We start from the raw sequence: 22131 nt of genomic DNA, 5'->3' as shown, positions 1-22131 counted from the left end.
TGCAGGAGTAGGCGGCTCTTTTCCTCACCGACTCGAACCGTTTCGACAAAGCCAGCTCATCCTCGTTCCGCAGCATCTCAAAGTAGTCTAAATGCCTGAGAGGGTCACAGAAAACAATTTCATTATATTGAAAGGCTGCAAATATGATGCATTCAAGTACTTATCCTGCATGGACTGTTTATATTAATGCATTATCTAATAGGGTTACTGGGAAATCCCATTACAGCTTAAGCTAAGGGTAATGGATTCTGAATAAGGATTTGGATTTCCACATTTCCAAGGAACCTGATGTAAAAAACTTTGAGTCTCAGATTTTCATCAAAATTTCTATTTAAATTTCAAACTGTTTATTACTAATATTTATTTTTAATGAAACTGCACATTTTAAAGAGAGAGGCAGAATCTTACCTGTCTAAAGTGGAGTTTTCATGTGATCGCAGCTTATCGATCACAGGCTGAATTCCCAGCATAAGAAATTCATATCGGAGATGGATACGAAATTCCAAACTAGTCTGTTCAGGAGAAAAACAAATAAAGTGAGTTAAATCTTATGAGTTGTTAGATAAAAATGCTCCAGTATAAAACGAGTCCAATGATTCAAAAATGTACCTCTCCAGCTCCTTGACTCAGCACAGCATTAATAAAGGACATGATGGCTGTTTTCAGGTTGACCTCGTCCCTGTATCTCCCCGTGCTCCGGTCCAGCTCATTTATAAGTGTCTGAGGAACGATGGACCATAACCAGCATTTAATATCTTCCAAAAATATTGCTGCATTGAACCGTAAAAAAAAAAGAAAAAGGAAAGAAAATCAGCAATGACCCACCTGGAAGCGCGTTCTCTCACAGGCGAAGCGTTGATAGTGCAGCATGGCCTCCAGAATCTTTTTGTGTCCACCAGGCACAAGGCAAACAGCACCCATTATTTCCAGCACTGCCACCTTAGTCTTAATGTTTTCCGTGGCCAGGCTCTGGGCGATGATATTGATGCTCTCGGAGTGCGCAAGGACGTGGGCACGGCCCTGCGAGTTGTTCATCAGAGCCTTGATGCAGCCGATCAGCGACGTGTGGATCTGCGATTCGGTGGTGTCGTAGTCCATGCTCTTCAGGAAGTTCAGGATGCACGTCAGGCCATCCAGGTCGATAAAACGGGTCACAAACCTGGAATATAAAAGGCAAGGTAACTCCAAGAACATACACATGAGCAGATGCCTTGAGGTTGAGCTTTGATGCAGCCGATTAGAGAAATAAACTTTCTTTTGTACATTGCCCTTTCACTTTTTAAAGGACTCATTTCCATATTGTGATGAGGAACCGAACAGAATGACAGAGAGGGTTAGAAAAGGGCAAGTGAAAGAAGATATAATCATAGATGACATTAAACATAAAGACCAGGAAAGTGCAAATATTCTCACCTCATAGGTTGTGTCCTCAGAGCCGTCTTCAAGCTCTCTATCGTTTTATTTCTTTCTTCCTCATCTTCCTTCTCCAGAGCAAGAAGGGTCTTTCTCTGTCCAACAAGACATGAAACCTTATCAATATTCAAGTTCATGCCTATGTTTCAAAGAGCCACCTACCTGTTGCATGTGAAAATATAGCAGCTTTCACATTTAGCGGCACCCCTGGTAAAGATTTGTACGAAGGCCTTCAAATAAACTGTTGTCATGGTGACGCTAGGATCTCACTCTTCTCACTCACACTGTCAGCAGTTGCATACTTTTTATTTATTGCTCCGTGTAGGTTTAGGCTATATTTCATTTTATTTTGGCCGTTATTTTTCTGCTGTCATTTCCTTTCTTGAATGGCATGTCCTCATGTCTTTCTCATTTTGAAAAGCTCGTGAGAGAAATGAGAAGTGATGTAATGAAAAATAATGGAAGTTTCCAAGATACTCTAATCAAACTGGGATTAATAAAATAATTAATGGCCAATAATTGTTGCACCAGTGTTTGCATTTCTTGAAAAAAATTAGTTAAATTAAAAGCCTAAATTTCTCCAAATTATCTGGTGTGATTCTGCAATAATTTTTTAAAATTTATTTTATCTATTTGTTTTTCACACATCTCCACCAGGGGTGTCAAAAAGCATGGAGCACACTGAAGTTACATTTTCCAATTGCATTAAAATTTTTTAAAAAAAGATGAAATACAATTTTTTTTTTTTACAAACAGTTTATAACCAAAAAGAAGAATTTTAGTCTTCTAGCATTATTACTTACAGCTGCCATTGAGTTGAGTTGATCAATATAATACTCTGGCCAACTAGTGGCGCTTTTGTTTTCTTCTTGTTCCTAAAAAGAAACAAAAAACAGAGAAGCAAATTATTTTGGAAACATACAATTATTCTGTGATTTACTGAAGAATTTTAAAAGAAATCGCACAATAATATAATGTGAAGATTAAAGAGGACCAATTTGGAGTGAGAATGGGAATTGGGTGAGAGCAGATCTTTGAGACGTGACTTCGAAATGCAGCAGAAAGTCACAGGAAAGGACGAGCTTTCATCTGGTTCTTGTCACACATTTGATCTTTACGAACATCAAAGACCGACTTCAAAGTAGAACTGGAGCTTCTTGCTCTCTACTCCTACTCTCCATCATTTGTGAGATCAATAAGCTGTAAAAAATACCAACTAAAGCGCCATGCAGCGCTCAGGGAGCAGACAGAAATAGCTAAAAATGAAGAACTCCTAAGTAGGACAACACAGATATTCAACCTATTTTATCTTCCAGCGCTTCAGTAGGTGCCAAAAAAGACAGCACAGCTGCTTGAGAAAATCTGGAGATTAACAAATGATTGTTAAAACCATGGATTAGGGACACAGCCTGACGTATAGTGAGATTAATCTCCACATAGCCATGTTTGTTTCACAAGTACATGAAAACATAATTTGTCACGAGGAGACAGTTTCTTTCTCCTGAACTTGGCTTGAACATAAAAGGCCTTGCGACTCCCAGTTTAACTTCGCTCCATTAGGCACAAACGAACTGTGACCGTCAGAAACTAATTGAGCGTCCGTTATTAAAGCGGACCGCGGAGACTTGGCCAGTCTGCGCGGAGTGTGCAGCAATAGTCGGCCCAAAGCCTGCTGGGTCCACTCAGGATCCAGTGCCAGCTTGACCAGGCGGGATCTGGATGCAGTCCAGCCTATTAGAGGAGCAGCCACAGAAGTGGGGCCACTTTCCTTTCACTGTTGATCTTCTAACTCGGATGTCAGCAGCCTGCTTTATAACTTCAGTTTCTTCAGGATGAAGTGGGGAGTGAGTGTAGAGGGGGATTTATTTTCTCCACGTTTAGGAAAATAAAGATCAAAGATGCTTTGGGAAACAGGAGTGAGTTTCTGTTTTTAGTAGAACAGCCTGCTTGAAAGAAAAGTTACAGCTTAGCCTTCTCTGGAGTTGGATGAAACCTGAAACCCGAGTGCAAAGTCTCCTCTAGCAACCGGATCAGTGAATCTTCCTCTTGGCAGGGGATGTAGCCTTGAAGAGTGCTGACAAAAAGGCAGAGAGAAGATTGATTCTTGACAGAATGATTTCATCGGTTGAGGTGTCTGGCCAAAGCAAACAGCTACGGCTCTGACAGAATTATCTCCCCAGCATCCAGATGGGCTTCTAACGTCAGAAAAAATAAAAAGGGCACCTTCATCTCTGGTGGGCTTTTAGTGGGCCCCGTTTGTGACACCACTTTCCTCCTTATCGCTGATGCACCCCACCCCCACTGCGCTCATAAAAGAGCTGCACCTGTGGAAGTGAACCTTCCTGTTTGGCTTGGACAGCCAAGTACTTCCTTTGGCTTCTTCCCCCCTCTAACACACCCTTCCCCTCTGAGCTCTGATGGTTCAGTTTGTATCTGTCTGGGCTAGAGCCAGAGACTAGTGCAGAGTCAGCAATACTTGTGCATTTCTGTCTTTGCTCACAGCCCCCTTATGCAGGTTGATGCTCACACATAAGGCTTTGATCCGTATAAACACTCCCTTGCTCACTGCACCAGCAGACCAATCCTTCCTGAAGACTGGAGTCTGTTTTTAAAAGAGTTTCTTATTCTTTGAACTTTTTACTACTTGTCATGCTAAAGCTAAAAATTTCAATGTATTTTATTGGTATTTTTAACCGATTGACCAACAGATAGTAGTGCCAAATTGTGAAATAGAACAAAGACAATACAGGGTTTTTTTTTTTCATTTCTAAAAGCAATGCTGTGTAAGGCACCCTGAACATCTCATGTGAGACATGGTGGTGGCAGCATCATGCTTTTCTTCCCATGTAATCCCAATAAAATACACTGAAGTTTGTGATCATAATGCAAAAAATTTCAAGAAGTATGATGACTTATGTAGAACTGTCTACTTAAGGATCAAGAGAAGATCAAAATACTTCCTTCCTAGACTGAAGACTTTTAATGTTCACACTGATGCACTAAATGTCCATCCTTCAGATTAATCATCTCTCCTCTGCAGATGTAGGAAAAGATTAGTACATCTGCATGCCCAGACGGCCAACTAGTCGGGACAGGATATCCTACACGCTCATACCTCATGCTGCATAAATGTGAGGGTACATTCAGTGGGAGCGTCACTTCCACCGAATGACACGGGAACAGGCATCTGTGTTTTCTTGCATGCTGAGGGTAAAAATTCATGTGTAGGGGAAAGAGGAACAGCTGAGGCGCCTTTTATCAGGAACAAAGCGCTTAATGAAACATGACGCGGTTCCAGAGCAGTCGGGAATGTTATGGCTATGTGGAAACTCTGAGGGGACAGGTGTCATTTCTGCAAGGATAACATCAGAACATTGAAGGCTTTTAGCTTTTGAGTCTGGTTAGTGGCTCAAACAACAACAGCCTCTCTTACTATTCAAGTGCCTTATCAAGCAACGAAAAAAGAACCAAAATAGACAAATTAAGTGACTTCATCGTGTGTATGGCTGTTATTTATAATGAGGTTTTGAGCAAAGATACAGTGATCTAACCCTGAGAGAATAACTTTATTAGCAACAACTTTACACTACAGATGATAATCTAGGACTAGATGTATTTAGATGTTTAGCTTTCAAATGGAAATAAACTCAATGCTTATACATACACTACAGTACACTGAATTTTTGATAACCGCTAATAGTTCAGAATAATAGTCGACTTGATCTACAATTTATAAAGCTTTGCCCTGAATACAAGCACAAAAAAAAGCAAACTGGGAGATTTGCAGAATTATGCCAAATTCCTCTGGTATTGAGCTTTGAAGACTATAGTATAATTACCACACAGGCAATTGTATTACTTATTATCATAACAAATGTCATGATGAGAAATAATTATCATGTGATAATAATAAACTTTAATGGATGGTGCTTGGAGACTCGGATGATTCAGTTTGGTACTTTTACTGGGTAGATGTCTTTTCAACTATCAGTTCCATGACAGGATGAGAGAACATAAATTAACAATTAGTACTATGATCTAATTGGATTTGGCTTCACCACATTGTCTCATCACATTTTTCAGCGATGGATGCAAGCTAATGTGGTATAAAAAAGCAAAACATTTTCTCAGTTTTCCCCACTAGATTTCTACCGTTTAACAGTTTGAGGCTTCTTTAATCAGATTTCATAGTTTTACAAAAAAGGAAAAAAAGCCACATTTACTTTCCATACTGTGTGACAATCTGGACTCTGTTGTCTTTACTAAGAAAAAAGATGTTCTGACACAGAAAGAATGTGGTCTGGCATCATTGTAATGAAATACAGAAAGGCTTTATTAAGGTTTCCAATTATTGTACAAGCTTGATCATAAACAGTCACAAGAGTGATGTTGACCTAGTCATCTTCCTCCTGGGAGGAATATTCCTTAAAATCTGAAAGCACATGCTTGGACAGCTTGAATATAGTTATTTATGATTTTTACAAATTATTTAAAAAAAAAAACTGCTGGGTAGAAAAAAGTGACAAGTCAAAGGTTTGACACAGATAAAAATTGCCTTCTTGCGAGACAGTTCCATAAAAGCTAAAAATCATTTTCAATCTTCTGGCGAATCATAGTGACATATTTCACATTTAAGAAGAACGTTATTAATCATTTGGTTTTGACAGACAGCCTGCTAGGAGCACAGAAATATGTTTCTAAAGGGTTTTTACAGGAAGTCCAAACCTTCATGAAGTATAAATAAAACATCCAGGCGATAAAGGTCAGAATTAGGACACCTTTAGAGATAGTTAAGGAGATAGATTGAGTCAAAATGAAAGTATTCAAACAGAAAGTAATGCTGTGAAAACATAGTTCCTATGCATGATTCATGTAAAACTTTCAGGTTTTCACTGAATCAACTTCCCAGAGTTCTCAGACCTTTATGTTCATTTTAAAATATGGAATATTTTACTTTGAACATCTGGATGATATTTTTATGTAAAGCTTTAAATTCAAGAAACAGACTGTTGGGAATGAAGGAAAGCAGAGAGGGAGTTAGGACTCAAATAAGGGACGAAAGAAGTTTGGAAGAGAGGATGGAAGTTTTTATGCAAGTACATTTGTAAGGAAGGAAGGAAACAAGGAAAATCATGACAAAGGAACACAAGAAGAAAAAAAAGATGGGAAAAGACCGTGGAAAAAGGAATGATATGAAGGAGGAAGCAAGAACACTCAAGGTAGCAAACAAGGAAGGAAGAAATAACAGAAAAGGATGGGATGAAATGAACAAGGTAGAAGAGACTCAGGTAATAAACAGCACAAAGAAATGACACAAAATGGAAGGATAAAAAAAGATGATATAAGGAGTAAAGGTCTGGAGAATTTGTAGACCATGTAGAAGCCCTGTAAAAACTGTCAGGTGTTTATCTTTTTACCTTCTTCTTGCTGCAGTAGATTTGCCATTTCTTCTCTGCAGGCAAGGCAAACATGGCTTCCCTGTGTTTCTCTGTAAGGTCCAGCTCATCCTGCAAAAGGAGAAAAATGTCTTCAAAATTCCTCCTTAACAGCAGGATGGAGATACTAATGATCTGCTATCGATTACTGTGCTTCACTGTGTTTGCAAATTTAGAAACATCTACATAAATCAATTCTGTTTTCCTCCAAAACAAAAATGCTCGCCAAGAAAGGCTCAAACAGATCTCATTTTAGCTGCGGATCAGTTTTGGGTTGGCTTGTGTCTGTCACCGTAAATTCAGTGTGGTTGTGAAGTAAATCGGATCTCTTCCAGGCTTCAGACATGCGAATAATGGAGTAAAAAGATAAGGCGCGGTTCGCGTGTTTGCCATGTGGTAACAAACATCTGGAGACAACATGTGTCACAATGTGTGACGTTCGCAGAGGCACGGATAAAAAGGGTGCTGACGGGAAGGCTTCGGACTGAATACCAGAGCCAATTTGGGGAAAGAGGGACGTATCAGCAAAATATGTGAGGTTTAACATATGAACTTTCAGCTGGAGATAACTGCATCTAATTAGCTTCATGTGAAAAAAGTGATAAAAGGCATGAGAAAGCTCTTAAGCAATTTAGCACAAGAGGAAAGATGTAAAAGAGCATAAAAAATAAGTTTGGATGTGGTTTGGTAGATAGTTAAAGAACAAAGAGATAAATGAGCTCATCTGTTCCAACCAGCATACAGCTTAGATTTTGTGGAAGTGTTCAAGACCTGCCAATCAATATGTACATTAATCAGCTTAACAGTAACCAATCAGTGTTGATTGGTCCTATAACTCAGGAGCTTGCATACTCTGAGTGCTACGCTTAAAGGGCAACGGATCTAATAAACTCTAGTATTTTCAAGTTGGATACATACAGATAAAGACTAATTTGCTGCAATTAATAGTAACAGAAGCTTAAAAATAAATGTGTTTTATTCCAGTAGTATAATCTCACACTGAAAATTTTAGGGGAAATAAACCATTTAATTTGGGTAGATTTGTTCTGTGGGGGAAAAATATGATATTAAGAAATAACCAAGAAATAATCTCCCTTTTGGTCAATGGTTTGGTCAACCATTAGTGCCTCTATTAATACCCTCCCTGTTAGTACCTTTCCACACAGGACAACACTTCTGCTGTAAGACAAAAGGCTTTAGGGATCTATGATCATTCCTCTTTCCATCATCTCCCTTGTCCAGATTGTTGTAGGATTAAAGCTGGGTGACTAACAAGCCCATGGAAGAAGGTTAATTTAGCATCTGTGTTGATTAGGCCGTATGTTCTGGATTATTGTCCTGTTTGGAAAAAGTCACCCAAAACACATCGGAAAACTCACATTCCCCTTACTGAGAGGCGCTACAAAGTACCGTAATGACAAACATATCAGCAACTTTTCTCCCACTGTTAATATTTTTTTCTCTTCTCAATGGACCCATTTAGGATGTAAACAAAAAGGCCAGTGAATGGCTGAGGGAAAAAAAAACATGTGGCTGTTTGTCTTTTGGTAAACAAAGCAACAGAAAGCCTCCTTGTCTTCACACTAAACTTACTCAATTATGTCTTCATATAGAACGACACACAAAAACAAGCAATTAGCAGATGTAGCGGACTGAGACATACAGAGCCCCTGAATGAGGCCTATTGATGTGCAAAGAGACTACTGTGGCCGCCGTGAGAGGGGAATCAGGGCCAGGAGAGAGAGGGTGACTGGACAAATTAGAAGTGACAATAAGAAAGAAAAGAAAGCATGCTTGCCTGGTTACTCACAAGATATTGTTACTGTAAGTTATGAAAACATGATATTTCAATTACTAATTTCTAAAAAGGCAAGAGAATATTTTGAAATCTGAAGCTGAAATTTAAATGTTAAAATGTTATCATATATATTGGATCCTTTTGTGAATATATCTGAAATTTACTGTGCTGTTTGAACCAAAGTATGTCTCTTTAGACATAAGTAGATGAATAGATTTAGCTTTGCAGAGAACACTAAATAAGAGACTTCATGTTGCATGCAGCAAAAAAACACAATCACAAAAGCAAGAAAGCACAAAGGCGACAGCTTACCACCAGCTCTGAGAACATGTTATCCAGTTCGTCATATCCGGGCATCGGCAGAGATGGCTCCATGCTCTGCAAGGCAAAGTCCTCCCGCAGCTTGTAGGTGATCTCTGGGTGATCGTTGCTGTTAAAACAGCAGAAGACGAAGGAGAGCCCGCCCCGGCTACCGCCGCCCCCGCGCTTCCGGGGAGCCATGGCTATCAGCCGTGTAGCTCTGATCAGGTAGGGAGGATAGGAGGCTCCGTCTGGACCTCTTTACGGCCTCCTCCACCTTACAGTCCGGCCTCCATCAGAGCACGCTGTGGACACAAAGAGAGGACAGAGTAAGGTTTCGACCTGTATTGTATAAATATAGGCCTTTGCAAAAACTGACACAAAATGTGTAAAATCAACAATAATGAAGAGAATGCTAGAATAAGGTATCAGAGCAAAGAGTCTTCAAAACTTGCCTGAAATGAATAAAAACAATTTTGGATGCAGGAAAGTTACAGACGTGCCATAGATTTGTTTAATTAAATGTGAGAATGCTGAATGATCATGGTCACAGAAGAAATCCAATAATTTGATCAACACTCCGTTCAAAGATTATAATCTTTTGTCCTCAACAGAAAATCGCCAACAACTGAATCAAAAATTCCTTAATATGACTGAGAAAACAAAGTCTTTAAAAGAGAGGAAGTTCGCAAATATAAAGCCTGAATCTTTGCCTGTGGTTTTGCTTAATGGTGTAACTTAAATCAATAAAATATGATAAAAGGCAGCTATGCTGTTTATACAATAAAGCCTAGTTATGAGGGATTTTTGAGGAGGTGACCATAATTTGCCTGGATTAGTGCATTTAACCCTCCCTTTCCACTTTCTTCATTGTTGCCTTCAGTGTTCAGCTACAAGGTTGACTATTTCTGATGAGGGGGCGTCTTGCTGAGCGGTAAAGGATATTGTTTTTCAGAAGTTAGAGTCAATGTTTTTACAGACCAAAACATGACCTCTAACAGCTGCATATTTAAAATGTCTGCATTCCTTGCTGAACAGTGGCACCATCCGCCTGCATGTTTATGGAGGGTAAAAATACAAACATCAGCTGTCATGAATGAACAACGTTACAGAATGGGGCTGAGCAGATTCCACAAAGTTTTATTATAAAAAAATAAAACAAACTCTGGAACATTTACATAGTCTGCCAAATGCTAATCATTATCATGTGTTTTGAGTGGTTTGGACGTTGTGTCCCTTCATCACTTTGAACCTTTGCGGTTTAGTTAATTTGGTACTTGAGGTTTTTGAAGGGGGGAATTTTTACAGACGATTTCAACCCTGCTTCCATCATGTGTTCCTAGTCTTCTACTGTAAGGAAACATACCGTAATTATGTGACTTAATGTGACATATCAATCCGTATCAGTTCTGTATTAGCTCTTTCAGAACCTGCCACATTTGATTGAAATCAACAGGCTCACAATGGATCAGAAGCAAAATAAATGAAAATTGGTTGAAATACATACTTTTTAGAATTAAATTAAATTAATAACAGATGGTATTTTCTCAATAATTCATGAAAATACTTAACACAAAGAACAAAGCAGTGACACACAGTGGTTTATGGTCTTATGGAGATAGGAGAAAATGCTAATGTGTGGTTAAAAAATGAATGAATTTGTGCCAACCGAAACTGCCTATAAAACACCAATACTTAGATGATGAATTTCAACTTTGATTCATTTCTTCAAATATGCTTTGGGAGTTACTACATTTTATATATGCATGAAACTTTAAAGATTAATGACGATTCCTCAACATCTCCTCTCCCTCCATGATAACAAGTTAGTTTTTGAACGACGCTTCCACTTGTCATTCCTCTCAAACTTCAGATGAGCACCCTACTAAAAATGGTGAAAACAAACAAGGAAACACACACAAAGGATCTATAACCTGCTGGTTCCTATTAAATTCATGAAACATCTCCACTGTCTGGAAACACAGCTAGGATGTCAGCATATCATGGCAGCCCAGCACCTTCCCTCCTCGCAGTGAAGCGAGGCGTCATAAACCACGGAGGGAGCGCCCACTCTGACCTACAGGAATTTCTGGTTGCCTTTTCTTGGTGACCAGATTTCTGCTGAGCACAACCACATTTACCTTTTACAAAGATTTACCACATGTCAGGCTCTACCTCCAGACTATATGGATCATAAACTGTGGGATTCATTTCTAAATTTAGTCTGCTCGAGTCATGTCCTCTACTGTAATCAGGAAACTGCGGGACAGTGTATTCAAAGAGCTGAGGTAGGAGCATAAAGCTATAGTTAGTTGTCCTAGGGCAAATTTATTTTCATTAAGAATGAATCACTTGGTCTAATCTGTAAATTGTAAATCTTGTAAATCCAAGTATTATTGCTAGAATAATCAGCAGTAGACATTAAATATCCAAGAAGCTTTTTTTTTTTTAAATCACTAAGATAATTTTAAGTAATATATTTACATTGAGTCTATACTAATAAAATGATTTTCAAAAGTTTTAAAGATTCAAAAATGTATTGCAATATTACAAAACTTCACCTGAATCTGCGCGAGGAGTGTTTTCTCATCATCAGTACTTACCACAAATAATGAGACAATCTATAAACCATGAATGCTTATAGATTGTTGTAAAACCACCACACTTCTTACACCACCTATTACACATTACTAGATTTCTGTGTTTAGAAAAGGTGGGAAAGAAAAAAAGTTTAGAAAAATCTGACTTATTCCATGCATCCATAGATTTTTCACACATAGAAAACACTAAAGGCAAATTCCAGACATTTCCAAGCTTTTCAAGCCTGCATAAGAACACTGCTATTTCCTCATTGCCTTGTGTTCTGCATTACCCAGACACTCTAGTCTTCCTGTCTGCAAGACTCTGTTTTAGCTCCTAGAATCCCACTTAAAAAGCCCTGCTTGGTCAACTGGACCATAAAAACTGAGGTTATGTTGGTTACATGCGTAACGCTTTACTGTACATCTTGATGTCTGGAAGCAGCTTCCCAAACCCTACAAATTTGTTTTTTAATCAAAACCAGTAATATAGAAACTTCTGTTTTCATGTATTGGCGGCTTTCTCCCTGTCACTCATGAAAAAAAGAGTAGCCCATATTTTCTAATGGTCTCTCAGCGTTCTGCCATGTCTAGTGTGTCTGGGCATATAATGTAAACCAACAGCTCTGCTACAAACTGCAAAATGTAACTAAGTTTCCTTACAAATTAAGTTATTCCAAACATCAGCTATAATGGCTAAATGTGGATTTGAGGAAAAAAACTTTCAGTTGCTTGAAACATTTTTCCCCCTAATTGCTAAGTTGCATAAATAAATCATAAATTGATTGTCAATAACTTATTAAGGAGGCGATTCTTTCAGATGATTTTGCAGATGAACATATAGATAAATCAGCAAAAACGCAGACAGGTTAACACCTAAATTCTGTAACTCCATACTGGTTAGTTTACATGATCAAAATGCTACAAAGGTTGGTCATGGGTGATTACTGGTACCCATGTATACTGGGGTATACAAAGATTTTCACAAAGGATTAAAACTATGATTGGATTTAATCTCCCTTTTGGTCAAGTTTCCAACATAGTTGTCATCATTCTAAATTACGTTTTTATTTAGTTTTAGTCTAGCTTTCTGACTAAACATTACATTACAGTCTTATTCACCAAACTTAACCCAGACTTGTTGACCCAGACATCATGGAGTCTTCACAGCAGCAGCATGCAACCACATCATGATACATTGACTATTTCTAGTAGTTTCTTTGGAGTATAATGATTTCAGTCATTGACCAAATCAAACCAAATATCCAGTCAGTTCTGTACCAGTGTCTTTTTTAAATGTTACAACCCATTTGAACATTTCATGTTCAAGGCTGAATAAATAAAAAAGATTTGCTACATATTGTTTTTGGGTTTTTTCTTGTCTTAACTGAAAAGTATTGAAACTGTATCAAGCCTTGCTTTCAGTAAATAAAAGCAAGGCTCATAAAAATAACAAATACACATGATAGTAACAGTAATAATCTGTTATATTATTTTAGCAGCACTGGAAATAATTGTGGCTGAGGACACAAAGTCCTGCTTTTGCAACATTGTGTGTAATCGGTTAAGACTAAAGATTAAATGTAACAGGATGTTTTATTAGCAACTTTACACATGGGTACATTTAACCACTGCTCTCTGAAGGCCTATGAACTCCAAAAAAAATCCAGGTATGTAAAGACTTTTCTAATATACAGACTACTCATACTCTGCCTGCAACCAGATGACCACATGTGGGCTGAAGTACACAGCAGCTTCCTCTTTCTTACACCCTGTCTAGTGTGTATTTATTTTGACACATCTTTGACGTTTCAGAATGGACTACCGGAGGTCTCAACAGCAGCTGCTTGGCTTCAGACTCACCATCTATTCTGGCATGAAGGCAAGAAGATATTCAAAGCTCTCTTTGACCATATTAGTCCAAAACACAACCCATCTTTTCCATTAGCTAAAGCCTGCTGTAAGCTTTGTGTAAAGTTGTCAGCCATATTAAGCCACAGGAACTGGTACAAGGTAGGTTTAAACACACAGAGACTGTGTAACTGCAGAGGCTGTGTTTGTGTGCTGTCACTGTTTAACCTGGGAGACCCGAGTGCTCAGACATTAACCCCAAAGGTTGCCTGACAGTTGATCAAGGTCTCCAACAAAAAACATGTTTGTTGAAGCTGGAAGACATTCTTCTACAAGCCAGGTGAGCCCTGTGACCCTGAACAACATCCACACAACCAACCTTCGACTGCCACCTGCTCTGACTGGGTGGGATTACAGCTCATCTTAGCATTTTGGTTCATGAATTTTCAGCAAAGCTTTCTGAAACGACCACTTGCTCGTTTCAATGTCCAAGCATTGCAAGTTGGCAGGACGAATAACGTATTCCAGAAATGATCCATGTCGATAGGCATGTTTGAAATGTGAAAAGTCTGAAAGTCGATGGTGATGCCATGCAACAGCTGCATTTTCCATAATCAAGAAGAATGCTGTTTATTCCACCATAAATCAACTCTTGGACCGGGCCGCACGAGGAGTATCATGAATGTTAGTCGGCCCCTGCTTACAGAACAATTCTTGTGCTCCTTAATTCGTGCACATTTAACAAGACCCCGCCTGCCCATGTTCAGACAACTTCTCTGTTTGTTTGAGGGAGATTTCTGTCTTTGGATGGTTTTATTGTTTTCTTGACCATGTGGTTTGGCGGATGACCTGGCTGAAGTCCAGACTGTAAAAAGAACCTCAGTGTTTGTGAATTTTGAGAGAAGCCGTGCATGGTGCCTGCACAAGAGCCCCCTATTAAAACTCTCAAAGCTGTCAGGTCGGCTGGAGGAAAGGCAGAAGTTGAGAAGAACATTGTAAACTAAACAGAGACACTCACGTTACCAGACATGTGACGAGAAGAATGAAGAGCAAAAAATCAAAGATGGCTTGACACTTTTCATAGAGTTGCCTCCCTCCAGATTTTGCCTTTTTTCCCCCCATTTCATTCAGACCTTTTTTTTTTTAGACTCAATCTCCTGTTAATAACCGAAGACAAATGTTGATCTTAAGGGGATGTGCCTTCCTGTTATAAAAATAACAAGGGCTGGATTTGTTTAATGCTACACGTGTCAGTGACATAAAAGCCAAAATAGCATGCACCACAAATATCTTCATAAAATTCATGTATATATAAAACAAATAGACTAGTTGTATCTGTGCCAGAAAAAACATAATTAGGTTGATTTATGTTTAATTTAAAAATAGTAAAAGGTCATTTTGGGGCTGATGGTCCTTTGTGCGCATATGGAGTTCACACATCAAGTCGCATGTGGTCGACTTGATGCAGGAATTCAACCTTGGAAAGAGAACACAGTGGACAGCTGTATATTGGAAACAGATGTGTGAAATACCATCTTTTGCACCAGCTGGCATCTCCCAGCAGTTTTTGACTGATTAATTTTAATTTTTTTCAACATACAAGAACTTAAATCTGTTCAGATTATATCTCGAATTTATGTTGGCTGTAAATTGTACAGATAAACAGTTCATTGTAGCTTCAGATAGAAAAGAAGGAGCAGAATAAGCGATAATCAATAAAAGTATTACACAATGACATTGCTTTATATATTTTTGATTTTTCTGAAAAAGCGCAACACAACATCTGTTATGTTCTAACAACATTTTGAAACAATTTACTTCTGTAAAATGTTCTTGAGTGAAACAAGAATCCTTTAGATTTATTAAGTGGAGATGCAGTAACTAAAAAAAAAGATTCATCTGTTTGCGACCAGTGAATGGACCACACTTAGGTGTTGATAAGCAAATTGAAATTCAGGGTTCCAACATAGTCTTAATGCCAAAAGCCAGACTTCTCCAGGATCAACTTTCCAGAGTTCACATTCCTTTATGCTTATTTTTAAAAAGTAAAACACCATAGTTTACTACAAATTTATGGCAAAAGAAGAAGCATTTTAAGGAAAAAGAACACAACCTTTTGGCAATGAGAAAAAAAAACTTATTTTCTTTTTTTAATACTTAACTTGAGCTTGAAAAATACTGAAATTAAATTTCAGATTTGATTAAACTGGTTTAGAACTCTGCAAGTCAGTGAAAGTGCAGATATACAAGAAGCAATTTAAGCAAAAATTGTTCAGGCTGTGAAAAGCAAGAGAGAGCAAGACTTTTGGCAGATAAAAGGGAGACTAACAGATAGAACAACTTCTTTGTTTTATCCTTTTGTGTTGTTATGGACATGCTAGACTTGATGATGTTCGCAACCCTTTGGAAATCTCAGAGTTAAAGTAAGGATACACATTCTCAAGGGAATTGACTTGGCTATTAATAAGGCTACCAACACCAACAGCATTAATTGCTACTATCAGACACTAAAGACAGTTTAAAATGTAAACTCTACAATCATTTTGTCTTCATTTTAAAGTCACTCAGCCATTACACATACACCCACATTATGTGTGAGATCACTTTTACTCATAATATAAATAATTAATGACTGTTTATGGCAGGAAGGGCGGGATAAATATATTTTCATTGTTGTTCCAATATTTTCTCTTATAGAAATCAGAATTACATGTAAATACTCTTGCTTTTATTTTATTCCCTAAAGTTTCCATATTTATACTTTCTTCACTTTGAGTTCTTGAAACCAAAGTCGGATTCCTAGTTTGTGCAATAAATTCTAATTTAAGACCATAAAAATGGCAAAAATAAGGATCAGCAGGCCAAAGCCCTGCAAAAACTTTACAAAAATTCTGTTTGCTGAATCTCTGTAGGGATAAGCTTCCCACACCCAATCTCAGATTATAATTTAGACAGTCTTAATGAAAATTGCATTTTGTTTTTGGAAGGGATAAAGATCAGGTCTTGCTATAACCCACTGAAAATATCCTTTCTATAATCACAAATTGTCCATATGCAGCAAAATTAAACCAATATAATTTTACAATTGAAGCCGTGTTACAAGGCAGACCAGGAAGGTTTTTGGAGCCTCAGATATTAACCTGAGCTCTGATTAATCATATACATTTTATGAATACATCACCAAAGCAGAAAAACAGAGCAGACAAACAATAGACATTGAATATAGCTGCACTTAACTCCCAAATGTACATTTCAAACCCTCAAAGTGCTCTGTGCATTTTATACATGAAAAGCAAACTGATGTCCCTACAATAAATAACAAAACATGATGTTTTTAATGCCACATGTTGCCTATTTGTTCAGCACAGCTGGTTCACATGCAATTATGTATTGTGCCAATTAGTTAATGGTGCGCAGAGAACACAATGTGTGAACAAAGACAGACCTGGACACTCTGAACCATCACATGGATCAGAGGCTGGAATGTTATCAGATTAAAATCAATCACATCTCTGTGATAGCTGAGTTGGCAGGATTGTCCGATCAACAGTGGTGCAACAGCAGAGCAGTTTGCCTCCGACAGCAAGGTGCTACTGTGCATTTGAATTACATGATTGTTGAAATGTGGCTGTGGTATAGCCTCTGGAGCATTAATGTCACATGGCTGAGGGAGCTGGCAGGGCTCTCAGATTACAGGATTAGCATAAAGGAACGCAGTATGAGTGAAGAAGGGGGATACCAGCACAGGAGCAGACAAAGGAAGCATTTCTTCTAATAATGGATTCATTTTGACGACATGGTGGAGGGTTAGAAAAGTTCTACTTACCCGGGACTTTGAAGTGTTACAAAGTTAGTCTGAGCCCAAACTAACTGTAAGGTCGCAGTATTCTGCACCATAAAATAGGTTTCAGTACAACTTTGTCAGAGGGAAGAAAAAATGCTGCCAAGATAATCATAAGACTCAATATAACAGATTAAAGTCCAAATAGAGATGAATATGGTTTTTGCACTTTGTCTCCATTAAAAAGACAAGTCTGCCGTTTCAAAAATAGTAAATTCTATTAGCCCTCTTACAGAAGGGCAATCCAATTTTTACTCCATCTTTCCTCATTACAGAAACCTCATGATCTTTACACATCTCCTCAGCACACGGAAACATGATCGCAGGTTGGATGAGATCTGCTGCAAATGAGCCTGTTTCCAGCAGCCAGAGGTAAAAAGTTATCTCCACGTAGGAAGAGGTGGGAGATAAAGACTGAGAAGCAAGCTAACCAACTCCAGAAGATTCATGTCACAAATAAGTGCTGAAGCAACAAACTTTTACAATCAGAGCTATTGACATGTTTTACCTATAGCAGAAAGCAGCATTAGTTCATCAACAAAGGACCTTTCAAAGTACGTGAACATAGTTGCTGCCTTGGAAATGCAGAACATCTGAGTCTACTGAACTTTTTATCCATAAGGAGAAGTATTAAAATGGTAGCTTCCCCATTCACATTACAAATAACATCTATATAAAAACATTTCATTTGTTACTTCCGATAAATGTAGCCTAACGGACAAAAATTTGTATAGAAAAACAAAGGCAGGCAAGTGTAAAATGTAGAGAGGACAGAGATTAAAATGCAGGTTAAAAGGCTGCTGCTTTTTTCACAGACAAGGTTGTCAAACCAGTTGTGCAGAGAGACGATCCAAAGCCCCCCACCCAAGTTAGCATTCTTCCAGAGGTCAGACCTTCAAGTGGAGGTTACATTTGGAGCAAAAAAAGAAAATAGTTGAAACAGAGATCTTCACTTTCTTATCTGGGTGCGACTATTAGAGGGGAGTTTCAGATAATCAAGGAAAAGAACAATTTATAAAGAAAAACACAAGATAACTTATAAGTAGGACAATGTTGAGCACCAACACTGGCAATGTATTTTCAGTTTTCTGGTAGACAGCACTAGATTTTTATTTTAGAAGCCCTTGTGTTTCAAAGAGTCCAGATGTCATGGATTTCAACAACATTTATGAGCTCTTGGAATAATAAATGGCTCACAGCATCACAGATCATCTAGTTTATTTTATAGTAGCCATGATTGTGCTTTTTCCAAATATTCACTTTTGGTTTCACTGCAACACTACATTTTACTTACTCGGTAGAGTTTAGTAAGCTCCACATATTTACATTTGTGTTGTTCTGACAAATAGCATGTAGACAACTTTTAATGGTTGTTATGCAGATTTGGTGACCTCCCAAATGTGTCAAAAATAAATAGATGCCTATGTGTGATAACTGCAGCTCAGGTAAGTAGGAAGTTCATAAAACTGGCTAAGTTTTACAGCATAAATTAGAAATGTTTCTGACATATTTATTTTATATGAGGAGTGGTAACTAAAATTTAAATAAAAACAATTATCAAATTAAGGGTTGAACTTTTCTAAATGTTCCAGATATGAAGCTGAAATAACAGATGGATCAATTTTAAGGCTTTTCCCGCAATTTATGGTGCCAATAAATGTGGGTAGTACAGTGTAACATATCTCCTAGACGACCAGCAATAAGAGAACTTTGTAATATATTATTGTCTGGAAAATGTGTGCTTCTGTCATCAATAGAAATGACTGGCTTCATCGTGAAGCAGACGCGAATGAAAGGAAAGAGGAAAACTTGATGAAAGATCAGAACAAACAGTTGATGAGCCTGTGTATAGATTACAGACTTTGAAAGACTGAGATAAGTAAACCAACAACAGCTAACATCTCAATCTCTTGCTGAGGAGGGAACAGTAAACACTACTGTGTGCACAGCTGCGCACAGTCAAACAATACAGACAAATCTATTCCTCATTAATAAAATATGCAACCTGACAGATCGTCAATAAAAGAGCATGAGGAGCATTGCAATATTTCCTACGATACCCCGAGAGGCAGGGTGAGCTTTAAAAAAATCCCTGCCTCTTCCTCAGTTGCTATGGTAACCGGAGCAGTGGGGCACCGGTACAAGCTGGGTGGGTGATTTAATGTAAGCCCCTTTCCAATGCACATTACCCTCCTTTTTAATCTCTTCTGGATGCTTATAGAGGAAGAAAATAGGATTGCCCCTCTAATTCTGCAGACAAAAACAAGTAACAGCACCGTTAAGGATTACAGGGTAAAAAATCCTGCTTCATCACTCTGAGGCACCGCACAATCCAACTGAATCACAAAGACTGACTGTCAGTCCCTTTGTGATGCGTGTGATGTGGAGTGCACGCAGCCTCCTGGGAGCAGAACTGGAGAAGTGTGGGCAGGAGCTGGAAATGAGAGGGGAGGACGAGTGGACCTGTCTCCGCTCAAGGTGACTTTCTCTCTTTGACCTGATTTTTTCCACCCCGCCCGTCCCCAGTCATGGAAAGAAAAAAAAAAGTATGCCATCCTCCCTCTCTTTGACACTCACTCGATGCTGATAATGGGAGAGAAAACTGGTGGGAGGCAGCCGCCGGTACATGAGAGCACATACTTCTACCACCACCTCCCCCCATCACCATGGCAGTCTTGTCATTACGGGGCATTCCCTGCGTGCACGGCACAACTCTCCCACTGAGAAATGCGCCCGGGGCCCTCACAGGAGTGCCGTGTCATCCTCCCCCCTTCTCTCCGGTTACTACGGCAACACCGCTCCCAGCACCAGCACCTCTCAATTAGACAGACATGACACAATCACCTACGTATCGATAAGAGGAATCCAGCTGACGCTCTGGTGGTGGAGGGGGGTGGGAGATAAATCAAACCAGCAGCCACAACTCCTCTTAGGCACACTCACAGACTGATAGCCTATAACTATCTGCTGGTCACATGCAGTCCGCGCACACATTCCAGTCAGCAGATAGCCGGCTTCTGCTCCGGCTCTCCGTTTCCTTGCATTCATTTGATTATAGGGTATAAGAGACAGATTTATAGGGCTCGTCTTACCCCGTCCTGTAGAGAGTTTGCCTCTGGTGTGCTCTGGGCATTCCCTTTATATCCTGAGCTCACTGCAGCATCCAGCTCTCTGCAGGCTTGACATAAATAAAACTTGTACGCAGCACACAGAAGAGCATTTCCTTTCGCAAGGTATCTAATCCACACAGGTTCAAAGTCACCAGTAATAAGCGCTCTTCAAGAAGCTGCCAAAATATAATATATATAAATAAAAAATATATATATAAAAAAAAAAAATCAGTCAAAATGAAAATCCTAAATAGATGGGAGATGGTTTTCTCTGTTAACTATGGGGCAAATAGGATAAACCTGCCATACAAGATGGCAACGATTTAAGATCCTGCAAAACAGCCAGCTGGCCAGCGAGAACTTCTTAGGAGATCTTCTCCCTCCCCAGCCTCCTTCTCCACTCCCTTTCTCTGCAGAATGCTTTGGGGGCAAAGGGGACAGGCACAGATGTTACTGGCTTCAAGCCACACCCCTTTTCAACACTCCCAGTTCTAATAGGATGCAGTCGAGGAGTGGCCGCCGCCCAGCTCACTACCTCCCTCCCCCACCTTTAGACGGGGCTTTGGGTAGCTTGTTAAGTGAAGTCTTGTTGGAAAGCTGCAAGATGAGAACAAGACTAAGGTGTAAAACCTGCAGCGCAAATGTGGGTATAAACTGGAAACGCACAAGCAGGCTGAGGAAGAAAAGGAGAGCAGTAATAAAGAAAAGCTGCTTTTATTCTCTACCTTGACATCCTTCTGGTCCCAAAAACACATTTTTGTGCATAAAATTTATATGATCGCAAAAATGTAGCACATTTTCAGCACAATGAAAATATTCAGAGGCTGTTTTTTTATCTAGGCAATTCTTGACACTCCCACATGATTTGCAGCACACACATCTCAGCTAATTGCTGACTAACAAAAATCCAGTGGAAACTGCAAAAAACTATTTCCGCTGTAACATGTTGGTCATTCCTCATGTATCTTTTCCAATGTAAGACCCTTAGCTCAATCATCAGCACTAATTATTACTTACTCATCTTTTTTCATGCAGTAGGAGAAAAGACAATCAGACATGTCCTCATAAAAGAACAGCCGTTGTCTATCTGATTCAGGCCATAAATGCCTCCTGCCAGCTGTTGGCAAAAGTTGTCATCCATCATTCAGTCACCTATTTTTTATATTAAAAGATGGATCAAGCATTGCTACAGAACATAAATGCTACAACATGACTCAAAACGGGATACTATATCACTAATAAATTGCCATCAGCCTATTTTTGTAACTTTAATAAAAACACATTTTCGATACAAAAAGAGCTTATGGGAACTTCAACATGGAAGTCAGTCACGGTGAGAGACGGCAATTGTTTGAAACAAAGACATAAAAAAACAGTTCTTCTGCTCTTTCAAATGCTTTTCCTGCACATTTGTCCTTGATAAGCCGCAACAGCGGCAGCTTTTGGTAAGGATCTCTGTCAAATGAGCTACAATTCCAGCCACCACGGGAAAAGCAACAGTTTAAATTAAAAAAATTCAAAGGAGAAACAACATGTTGTTGTGGTAGTTCAAGTAAATAATGTTATGAGAGTTACATTATTGTAGTGCTGATAAATTGTCGAGAACCAAACAAGACTGATTACATGTTGAACAGTGAGATGTTTCCATTCACTGCTACTTTGTTTTAAACAACTCCATACCTCACTGATGTAAGTATTGTGGCAACATAGTTATTGGGAGAAAATGGAACACTGATGCCTATGTGAAATCTACCAGAATTTGACATTTTTCAATTTGAAATGGTCAAAAACAGCCATTTACCAA

The 22131-nt window shown here is 38.8% G+C and overlaps 1 protein-coding gene across 3 annotated transcripts in view; it reads right to left on the bottom strand.

The window, feature by feature from the left end:
• Window positions 1-22131, bottom strand: part of daam1b (dishevelled associated activator of morphogenesis 1b) — a 48888-nt gene that overhangs the window by 12328 nt on the left and 14429 nt on the right. For 2 of the 3 annotated variants that reach the window (XM_028040021.1, XM_028040024.1), the window contains exons 1-9: window positions 20310-20737; window positions 8959-9251; window positions 6831-6920; window positions 2217-2288; window positions 1414-1508; window positions 826-1159; window positions 610-720; window positions 409-512; window positions 29-95 (exon numbers count right to left, since the gene is read on the bottom strand). In XM_028040021.1, coding sequence (XP_027895822.1) covers window positions 29-95; window positions 409-512; window positions 610-720; window positions 826-1159; window positions 1414-1508; window positions 2217-2288; window positions 6831-6920; window positions 8959-9147 — 1062 coding nt within the window. In that variant the 5' untranslated portion in view covers window positions 9148-9251; window positions 20310-20737. Of the gene's footprint in view, window positions 1-28; window positions 96-408; window positions 513-609; window positions 721-825; window positions 1160-1413; window positions 1509-2216; window positions 2289-6830; window positions 6921-8958; window positions 9252-20309; window positions 20738-22131 lie in introns of those variants that run through there. The other variant, XM_028040022.1, reaches the window with a different exon arrangement.

This window comes from Xiphophorus couchianus, chromosome 15 (genome assembly GCF_001444195.1).
Source record: "Xiphophorus couchianus chromosome 15, X_couchianus-1.0, whole genome shotgun sequence".
Classification (NCBI taxonomy): domain Eukaryota; kingdom Metazoa; phylum Chordata; class Actinopteri; order Cyprinodontiformes; family Poeciliidae; genus Xiphophorus; species Xiphophorus couchianus.
The sequence above is the reverse complement of the archived record's forward strand: the minus strand, read 5'-3'. Positions and strand labels throughout refer to the sequence as shown.